The sequence below is a fragment of the Peromyscus maniculatus genome, chromosome 4 (genome assembly GCF_049852395.1).
Source record: "Peromyscus maniculatus bairdii isolate BWxNUB_F1_BW_parent chromosome 4, HU_Pman_BW_mat_3.1, whole genome shotgun sequence".
Lineage (NCBI taxonomy): Eukaryota > Metazoa > Chordata > Mammalia > Rodentia > Cricetidae > Peromyscus > Peromyscus maniculatus.
This window is the reverse complement of record NC_134855.1, coordinates 96362759-96373529: the sequence shown is the minus strand read 5'-3', so window position 1 is coordinate 96373529 and position 10771 is coordinate 96362759. Positions and strand designations below refer to the sequence as shown.

The 10771-nt window shown below is 49.7% G+C and overlaps 1 protein-coding gene across 1 annotated transcript; it reads right to left on the bottom strand.

The window, feature by feature from the left end:
* Positions 1-837: 837 nt before the first annotated feature.
* On the bottom strand, positions 838-3937 carry Inafm2 (InaF motif containing 2). Its single transcript, XM_076570353.1, has one exon. The coding sequence runs from the start codon at positions 3562-3564 to the stop codon at positions 3106-3108; it is 459 nt and encodes a 152-aa protein (XP_076426468.1). The 5' UTR covers positions 3565-3937; the 3' UTR covers positions 838-3105.
* Between the last annotated feature and the right edge of the window lie 6834 nt (positions 3938-10771).

Below are 10771 nucleotides of genomic sequence, written 5' to 3'. Positions count from 1 at the left end.
GAGGGGCTGAGTCAAAAGCCACAGAACTCACTCCTGCCTTACCAAGCCCTCTCACAGAAAGCCATTGTGTAGGCTCAAGAGGGAAATAAAGGAAGGGCGGGACTTTCTCCTCGCCTCCCCGCAGACTACAAGGTGAAGTAAAAGCACAGTGGCTACCCCCTAACAGCTCTTGAGAAGTGCAGGCCACAGGGGGCTCCACCAACACTGGCTTCTCACTCTGGATTTGTACTGGGCACCATTTTCTGGTAATGAGCTGAGCTCAATTCGTACCATGTATTTTTGCAGCATAACTAATCCCTTATATTTATGCTTTTCACCCACATGACTTTTTTTTTTTTTTGCTTTAAGGGGAGGAAAAACCCTCACCTTTGAAGCAGCCTACACCTCTTAGCAGCTTGGTTCCAGGGAGACAGGCAGTACAGATCAGGCATGCGTTTGTCTTTTCCAGTGTTAGGCTTCCTCAGTTAGTAAAAGGCCAACCGGTTAAGGTGAGAATGTGATGAGAGCTCAGACAGCTAAACGTTTTTGATTAAAACTTACCACTCAACACCTTCTAGCCCGTTAGCTAGGAATCTGCTAAGAGTACCACCGAGTAGAACTTTTGTCTGCCCCCCAGCTTTTTGGCAAAAGCTGGCATCATCTTCCGACCCCACGAGGCTGGCTTCCTGACTAAGATGGATCCTGCACTCTTCTCTAATCTGTTCAGTTGCAGCCCTGAGAACAGCAAGGCAATTGCTTTCTCCTCCTAAGCCTATTCATCAGCACCCATCCACTGCATCTGAGACCACAGACTCCTTCTCCATAAGTCAGCAGGAGAAACGATCAACTCACACAGGCTTAGGCAGAGTTCTTAGAATGTATTTTTGTTCACCTGAAAAATAAAACTTTTAAAAAATATACAGGACTTTTAAAGTACAGGTATATCTTGAATGGCTGAATTAGAAATAACGTCTCTGGTCATGTTCACAGCTAGGGCTGGAGAAAAATGTCCCAATTCCAGTGAAGGCTTTGGAGAGTCGGGAGGCCAGCTGGACCACGAGTGGTCTTGCTGGACCCTGATTCATCCCAAAGTGGATTTAAACAGTCCATAAAGCAGGGTCACGAGGGGAGGAGGAATGGACTCCCAGATATTCTCCCATGAGTCCCGAGGATTCTTGGAATAAGAGGTCAATTTACAAATTATTAAAATATAGGACTAAAAATTCACACCATAAATATAAATTACAGGCTATTGTTGAAGTTATAAAGTGACATTTTATGTTTCTTCCCCCCAGTCTCTCATCAAAAATTTAAAAAGTCCCCATGGGCCTCCTAATGACTGAAGTCCTCATCAGCTGTGAAAAAATCTCCAAGCCCAGACACCTTGGGGTGTGGGCGGCCTGCTGGGAGGCCGAGCCAGCTTAGTAGCTACTTTCTTGCCCAGGACAGGACATGGCTTAAATCAAGACTGTTGTCCTGTAAACCTGAATCAGAGCTAACTACAAGGTAGGCCAGAAAACTGGATGGACAGTTCAGGACAAAGGTGGGCAAGGTTCCTGTTTGTTTCTTTTTTAAGTAGCTCATTTCCCAAAAAGGAAACACTAAGGGGTCTGATCTCTGTCACTGCCCACACTCAATTGCCTAAAAGCAAGTGGCAGAGGAAATGGAATCCAAATTGAAGAAGTGGAATTCTTGCTGCCCTGGAGCTGTGTGTGTGTGTGTGTGTGTGTGTGTGTGTGTGTGTGTGTCCCTTGACATCTGTCGCCACCTCTAGAAAACTTGCTGCATTTAAGTGGGAGCTTGTCAGGAATGAGAGAGACAAGCTGCCAATTCAGCCTCCCATGGCTGGTCTCTTCACTGGCTGTCTAGGCACACTCCTAGGCTTGAGTCCTATACAGTAACTCAAAACCAGAGCACATCAAAGCTCTGGTTTCGAAACGGATTTTGTCCTAACGGCAAGCTGCTGTGTTGTTTCAGGCTCAGAAAATAGGAAATGCAAAAAATGAGTAAGACAAGATCTAGAAGGGCAAGAAATTAAATAAGACAAGATCTGGAGCCAGATAAGATAATTGAGGAGACGGAAAAGGAATGAGAGAAAACACTTGCCAATCACTGTACTTAAAAAGGCTTGCTCTTCCTAAAGGGATTCTGTGAGGGGAAGGGACTGATCCAAACACAGCACTTACTTCTCTCCATTGCCCCTGGCATATATCCAGATATGCAGGGAGGCAACAGGAAGCCACTTTGGTGGGAGCTCTAGGATGGGAACCGGAGGGGATCAGCACATTCCCCACCCTTCCGAAACTGTGTCTACTACTAAGGTTTCTCCACCGTCATGGTAGCAATCTAAGAATGATTATACTCTTGTGTAAGAACATCAGGAACTTAGCTTTCTGAACCAGGGAGGGAACAGGCGAAAGAGTGGGTGATGGAAAGGAAAAAAAATAAAATAAAATAAAATAAAAAAGCTGTGTTTGTGCCCTCTGGCTAAGTGCAGTTTGGACGCCAGCAAATAGCCCTTGCTGGACCCCACCATTCAGTAGCTACCCAGGGTGTGGGGAAATACATAGAGTTCTATGTGATTATAGCTTCTAGTGCATATGTCAACAACTATATACAGGGATCTATAAATTAAACGCATGTCTGGCCACTGCAACTAGGTTGACGTACCTGAGCTCCACTACTTTTGGTGCTCTCTTCTTCCCGAGAGCTTCAGCTTATGAAAAAAGAGCCCCTACACAACTCCCTCCCCTCCCCCTGAGTCACCCCCCTGCTTTAGGATACACCAGAGCTAGCGGCGCAGAAGGGCTGGGTGCTAGGCTCTCCCCACCTCCCCCACCCCCAGCTCCCCTTCTGTGGCTCAGGGCCCTGGCGCAGCACGGTGCTGGGAAAGATCAAACCCCGAGCGAGCGAGTCCCCGGCGAATCGTGGTCCCTTGGCTGAAGATCCGGTTGTGTGCGTTCCCCCCGCTCCCGGGGCGAGCCGGCGATCGCTGCGGTGTGTGTGTGGGGGCGTTCGCTCGCGTAGGGGTCACTCCGGAGGGCTCCGGAGCCGGTCCTTGCTGCAAAGTCCTGCCTGTGGGCTCGGGGGGACGCAGATTCCCGACCGCCCCCAACGCGGAGAGGTTCAACGACTCCGGGGCGCTGCAGCCGCTTCCTCCTCGTCCTCGTCCGGCCCTCGCGGCCGCTCGAGCGGCCCGGCTAGGGGGTTGTCGGCCGCGGGCTCCGGGGGCGCCGGCCTCGCCGCCTGCAGCGGGGGAGCGTCGCGTGGCGCCTCGCGGCGGGACGACCTGGTGGTGTTGGGCCCCGCCGCCGCCCCCGAAGTCCCAGACGGGCCGGTGGCGTTGGAGCCGCTGGGGGGCGGGCCGGCGGCTCCCCCCGAGGTCCCGGCGCCCACCGGCTGCCAGATGAGGCTGTAGTAGACGGCCAGGACGATGGCGGCCAGCGACACAGAGAGCACGTAGGCGAACACCGTGGCGAGCCGGACCCACTTCTTGTTGGTCTTGGCCGCCATCTTCGCCTTCTTGTCCCCGGTGTAGGTGGCCGGCTTGCCCCGCTCGGCCGGGGCCGCGTCGCGCTCCTTCATGGGGGGGCCCCGGCCTTTGCCCCGGTGCTCCACGGCCCCGGCTGGAGGGGGCCTGACGGCCTGCGAGGACTGGGCAGGGGGCGTCCCGGCGCCCTAGCTTCCCGGCGGCCCCGCGCTCCGCCGCCGCCGCCGCTCCTCACGCCGCCCGCCCGCAGCCCGCCACCGCGTCGCTGCTGCTGCTGCCGCCGCCGCCGCCGGGGCCCGTCACCGCCGCCAGCGCCGCCGCCGCCGCCGGCCCGCCAGCTGCTTCCCGGCCGCCGCCACAGCCACAGCCGCCCGACTCCGAGTCCCCATCCGCCGCCGCCGCCGCCGCCGCCTGCCCAGCCGCCGGCCGCCTGGTCTCCAGTGGCCGCGCGGACCGCGCACTCCGGCACCAGCCCGGCTCCCCCGCGGGGCGCGCCGGTGCAGGGGGCGGGGCCGTGCGCCGCCCGGGGGCCTGCCTCTTAAAAGGGCGATGCGGAGGCCCGGAAGTGCCTCTTGGGGAGGCGGCGGCGGCCGGGCGTCGCGGGCCCCCTGGGGACGCCCAGTTAAGAGAGAGTTAAGGGAGGCTGGGCCTTAAAGGGGCGACGGACGCTGCTTTAAAGGGGGAACGGCCTTTTGCGGAAGGGAGTGCGGAACCGGGAGGCGGCGGGGCGGACCCGCTGGGCGGAGGAGAGCTGTCAACTCAGGCGTCTCTCCACCTCGCCCCAGGCTAGGAGGTGGTAGGTGGTAGGGTCAACCAGGCCCGGGTCCCTTAGGGCTCCGAAATGGGGCTGACATTAAGCTCTTGGTCTCCAGCTACCTCTCGAGGGGGGGGTGTAGTGGTGTCCCAGATCCCTTCACCCCAAAGAGTCGGTTCAGGTCGGAAACCTGGCGCGCACAACGACACCGCTGTCTGTCGCGATTCTTTTCTCCTGTTGGGCTGGACTCTGAGACTACACGAATCTTGCCTGTTTGGGTCCTCTTAGGACCCCTGAGTCAGGCTGCCGTGAGCCTCAGGAACAGAGCCAAAGTTTGTTCCCTAGACTCGCCTGCCACCTTAATCTGAGACAACAGATCTCAGGTCCTACTCAGGTCTTCTGATTCCTGGGGTTGGCCTTGAATTGTACCCACGGGGCTGCACTGAGCTGGTGGAGGGCATCTCCCAGCGTTTTTATTTTTTTCTCTTTCCCTTCCTTCCTTCCTTCCTTCCTTCCTTCCTTTCTTCCTTCCTTTTCTTCTTCCTCTTTTCCTCCTCCTCCTCCTCCTCCTCCTCCTCCTCCTCCTCCTCCTCCTCCTCTTCTTTTTTCAGCCCTAGGATCTAGAGAATTGTCTTTTCCCATTTGAGGTTTGTCCTACTAGGCTTTAGACGTTGTGTTTGTTCTTCCGGGCCTTCGGGTGCCTCTGTATGAAGGGACTCTCAGTGACCACCTCCCCCATGCCTTCACCTTCTCCTTTGTTTCTTCTTCCTATTCTCTGTGGGATTCACTATGATTTCTGGGGCCCTCCTGCTTGAATCTTCCTGTGTTCCCCAAACTGTCGTTGTGAACAGTCTGGGTGTCTGAATGGACGAGAGAACTGCCGGTGTGTGTATGGGAGGGAGGACTGTGGTACTCATGAGGTTGGGGTGAGGGGTACCTTCTCTGTGGCCTCTGCGAGGGAGGGCCTGGCTGGCTTCTGACCCTGTGGGACAGGACTCCCTCTGCCCTCTCCATCTCTCCTTTTCCAGGAGCCTTTGACTTGGACGTTCCTTACCCAAGCTTTCCCCGAATCCTCCCATCCCTAGGCACAGAAGCAGCTTCTAGTCCAGTCCTGGTGGAGGGAGGCTCAGGCAGGGCTGTGCCACCAGCAGAATGGCCCAACTCACGCTTTTTCAAGGAAAAGCTTGCCCGTTTACTTCCTGAGAAGTTACGAGGCCACTGGGAGTTTGGAGTGTTTATTGGCTTCTGTGGATTGATAGGTGGTGTGTGTGTGTGTGTGTGTGTGTGTGTGTGTGTGTGTGTGTGTGTGAGAGAGAGAGAGAGAGAGAGAGAGAGAGAGAGAGAGAGAGAGAGAGAGAGAGAGAGAGAACTTTCCCTACCCTGCTCCCAGCACTGCCAGAGCTGGTCTTGAAGGTGGCCTATAGGGTTAACGTCTATGAATTGCCATCAAATGTTGTTTCTCTTTCCCCGTTGTTCTCTGGCCCTCCTGGCAGCACTGATCATGCCACCATCCCAAGGTGAATTATGCTCTAAGACCCTTTGATTCCATTCCTGGAGTGCATTCTATATTGCTTCTCTATATTTCTGTTGCAAATTTCACTTCCCTTTTCTTGCTTGCTTCCCAGCAGAGTAGGAAAACAACATGTCACTCTTTTTTTTTTATTCTAAACAATGATGTACTCGAAGCCTTTATTCAATTCCTCTCCCTATTCTTCCCCAAATGAAACGGTGCCAGATTCTTTAACCTGTCGTCAATAAGCACTATTTATTATCTGGATTTACATAGTGTCTTTTTACCCCTGGAACTCAAAATGCTTTCAGATATAATTGAGCCCGATCTCCCTGGTGCCTGAGCCATTAAGAAACCATTAGTGTATTCCTGTTGCCAGCAACTAAATGGCCCCCTAGTGGCCTGAAAGTGAATATGCTTTTCTAAGTGCCTCTCCCCCACCAAGGGTAGGCAGGAAGGAACTCAAGAATCAAGGCAAGCTGGGGACAGAAAGGACCCGAAAGGCCATCTTTGGTGAATATCCTCAATCACCCTAGAGCCTCTTGTACAACATCCCTGTGGAGCACGCTGCAGCATCAGCTAAATGACTGTCTCAGCCCCCTGAAGAAGCCCCGTCAGCCTCTGGAGAAGTTCGAAGCAATCCAAGCAGCAGCCGGAACTGTGGCCTTGGATGTGACAGGCACTATGTCGAGAGTCATAAGTATTCACAGTTTATCGGTAGTTATTTTGTAGAAGAAACTGCTTCAAGAGGGTTAAGGCACTTACCCAAGGTCACATAACCAGAATTCAGTTAAAACCTAAGTCTTATTGACTCCAGGGCTTGGGTGCTGGATGCCTGCTCTTCTCTGCTTGGTAGCACAGCCAAGTCTTGTCTCTGTAGTGGCATCTGTGAGGTACCAGCCAGGTTTTCCATGGGACAGACAAACTCATTCCTCCAGCTGCTGACTTATTGGCTATGGATGACTCCCTGCTGCCGCTGTCTTCGGGAACTGTCCCTAGGCAGGCACCAAAGTCCTGTTGGGTTTTGCTCTTTGCTCTTTTGGCTCTTTGGGGGGCCCACCACCCAGCTGCCAAATAAGTCACACATGGAGGCTTATTCTTAATTATAAATGCCTGGCCTTAGCTTGGCTTGTTTTTAGCCAGCTTTTCTTAACTTTAAACTATCCCGTCTACCTTTTGTCTTTGGGCTTTTTCCTTTTCTTGCTTCTGTAATCTTACTTTCACTCTTACTCTGTGGCTGGCTGGCTGGCTGGCTGGTCCCTAACATCCTCCTCTCCTTGTTCTCTTACTCTTTCTTCTTTTTACTCCCTGGTTTCTCCTTCTATTTATTCTTCCTGCCTGCCAGCCCCACCTATCCTTTCTCCTGCCTTGCTGTTGGCCACTCAGCTCTTTATTAAACCTTCAGGTGTTTTAGACAGGCAGAGTAACACAGCTTCACAGAATTAAACAAATGCAACATAAAAGAATGCAACACATCTTTGCATTATTGTCCCAAAGCATAAACAAATGTTCCAAAGCATAAACAAATGTAACACATCTTAAAATAATATTCTCCAACACCAAAGGAAGTTGCCTGTCTCCCCATCTACAAAACCAATACGAGGAGTGAAGTCAACACGTATTGGCAGGAGCCAGAGGTATAGGTTAGTGGGGTGTGGGAAGGACTGAACACAGTATTGAATCAGGGAGTCTATTGTTATGGAAGCACTGTCCTATGAGGCAGGATTTTATACCCTGGCAAAGACCTTGGGAGATTGGAGAAACACCAGAGTAAAATGGAATGCCAGAACTGCCATGAAAGAAGGTCTCAAAAAACTGAGAGTGGGGTGCCACAGTGGTATTCTATGTATGGCTAGGAGCCTATTTAAGTTTGGCAAGAAGACTCAGACAATACTTAGGTATCAAAGCAACAAGGAATGTCTGGTGGGAAGGATGCCAGTATGGTGGAGCTTCTTCTCAGTGTGAGCTGTCCTCTGTAGGCCAGAAAAAGGCCCTTCCAGAACTGGTCCTGTGAACTAATAGAAGCCAGTTGTTGATATAGCTAATATGAAGAGCATCCAGTGAGGGGTTCTGACCAGTAGATCTATGGAACATGTTGATACTATAGCGTCCCTTGGGCAAGCTAGCTGGGCAGCTCACAATGGTACATTGTAGCTCAGTTGTGCCAGGGCTTCTCAAGCATTTTAGTTTCAGATTTCCTGAGCTAGCCTTGGTAACATAATCATGTAGTCCTAGCTACTTGAGAGGTTGAGATAGAGAAACCACTTCAGGCCAGGAGTTCAAGACCAGTCTTAGCAACACAACACAGACATTAAAAAAAAAAAAAATTGAGGTCAACAAAAAACTTTTGTTTGTGTGGGTTATAGTTATTGATAAAGTAAAAAGTAGGCAGGAATTTATAAAATATTATTTTGTTAGGACATTACATTTCCATTGCACGTGAACCAAGAGCGTATTTTTATGAAAATAAATATATTTATTTTAAAGATAGTTTTTAAGCTGGGCGGTGGTGGCACATGCCTTTAATCCCAGCACTTGGGAGGCAGAAGCAGGCGGATCTCTGTGAGTTCGAGGCCAGCCTGCTCTACAAAGAGAGTTCCAGGAAAGGCACAAAGCTACACAGAGAAACCCTGTCTCAAAAAACCAAAAAAAAAAAAAAAAAAAAAAAAAAAGATAGTTTTTAAAAAAAGTAACTTGGCTGTATTTATTTAAGATGGAGTCTTACTGAGTGGCCAAGGCTCTCCTTGGACTCACAGTTTTCCTGCTTCAGCTGGGATCACAAGTATACACTACTATGCCTGGTTTAGTTTCACTTTTTTTTTTTTTCTCTTGAGACAGGCTCTCACTGTGTAGCCCTGGCTGGCTTTCCAGGAACTAGCTCTGCAGACCAGGCTGGCCTTGAACTCACAGAGACCTGCCTGTCTCTGCCTCCCCAGTGTTGTGATTAAAGACGTACCACTATGCCTGGCCAGTTTCACATTTTTACAACTCTCTTGCACGTTGCTTTATGGGAGACAGCTGGAGTCTTACTTTTGCTGGCACTGTGTTCCTTCGGTCAAAATATATAAAGAAAATCTGGCATCATGCAGATATGTGGTTGGAAAAATAGAAGAGTATTTTAGTAGTCTTTCAGATCGTTGTGGCTATTTTTTGTACTACATCAAATCTCAATGAGTACTAAATGGAAATTGCAATGCAGACTATAAAACATTACTAGCTCAGGGCGGTGGCACACGCCTTTAATCCCAGCACTTGGGAGGCAGAGGCAGGTGGATCTCTGTGAGTTCAAGGCCAGCCTGGTCTACAGAGCCAGTTCCAGGACAGTCTGGGCTACACAGGGAAACCCTGTCTCAAAAAAACCAAAATAAACAAACTAAAAAACCCAAAAAGCCTGCACCCCATTATTACTATATCAGTGGAGCTTCAGTACTTGACACTGAAGTCATTGTCCACCTTGCTCTTGGAATGGCACTTTACACATACATAGAGGATTTTGTAACACCCTACTTTGGTTAGTATGAAAATGTTGATTTACTGATGTATGCATATTTCCAAATATTGTTACATCTAATTATGCAATATGCTAATCACATTTGGTAATACCAGAAACAGTTTAAGCCCTTGGAAATCAGTCAGGGTCATAATATGGTGCAAATAGGTTATTCTGAATTCTATTTTTACTTGAGAGGTCAGATTTTTATCATCAGCAACCGATGTCAGTCTTCCTGACAGTGACAGAGACTCTCGGTTCACATTTGAGCAAACATCTGCCGGGCAGTCAAGTCTGCGTGACAGTGGCTTTATGTCGGTTACTCTTCGAGTGGGAACCATGTCCCACAGGGAGGTGGCTAGTTCAGTTCGTAACCCGATCACTCAAGTGATTTCGCCAAAAGGACAAGTGTGCTCCTGCGTGCGGGAGAGCACTTTGCATTCGGTCACTCAGAATGTTAGAAAGAAATGCGTGCGTCGTGATTTAGTTCAGTTTAACAATGGTTAGTGCTCTGTGAAGGATTTTCCTGAGTGAAATTGGCTTCTCCTTCCTTTTCTTGACTTTCCTCTCTTAAACTTAGTAGTTTATCCTTGGCATTCCATTTGGTGCCAAAAGTAGCCAGGGGGTGGTGGCGCACACCTGTAATCCCAGCACTTGGGAGGCAGAGCCAGGAGGATCTCTGTGAGTTCGAGGCCAGCCTGGGCTACAGAGTGAGATCCAGGACAGGCACCAAAGATACACAGAGAAACCCTCTTATAGCCTCTGTGTGTACTCTGTGTGACCTCAGGCACACACATAGTACACATATGTACACTTAGACAAACACTCATACACATAAAATTAAATCTTTAAAAGTAAATAGTTTAAAAATTATTGAAATAGGAAAAAAAAACTACTCAAAGGTGTTTATCCTTCTCCAGCAGGAAAAAGCAAACCAGAAATATATTCCATCTTACCCAAGTTAAGATAACCATCATCAAGAAAAGTAATAACAAGCTGAGTGTGGTGATAGACACCTTTAATCTCAGCACTTGGGAGGCAGAGGCAGGTGGATTTCTGTGAGATCCAGGCCAGTTTGGTCTACAGAGTGAGTTCCAGACCAGCCAGGGTTACATAGTGAGACCCTATCTTGAAAAACCAAAAGGAATAAAAATGAATGAATGAGCAAGTAAGTGAATAAATGAATGAAGTTATGTCATTTTTCTGGAAAATGAATATAGCTTGAGATCATAATGTTTATTAAAGTAAGCCAAACTCAAAGACGAATGTCACATTTTCTTTCACATGAGGAATTGTACTAGAGTCCTTTAAAAGAACAGACCAAGAGAATGGATTGTCTTACTGGGATGCGGTCCAGGTAGTCCAACAATGGCTGTCTCGAATTGTGGAGGCCGGGATTCCAGTAGTTGTTCAGTCTGTCAGACTAGGTGCCTTGGTCCTGATGTGGCACTGAAGACCTGAAGGAGTCCTGGAGAGCTGCCAGTATTCGGTCTATGTTGAAATCCTGGATATGTTGGTCCTAAAACTGGCGAAGGAATGCCACAGCAA

Bases quoted from the DNA above. Each gene is read 5' to 3' on its own strand.
- Inafm2 (XM_076570353.1), bottom strand. From the start codon at position 3,564: ATGAAGGAGCGCGACGCGGCCCCGGCCGAGCGGGGCAAGCCGGCCACC.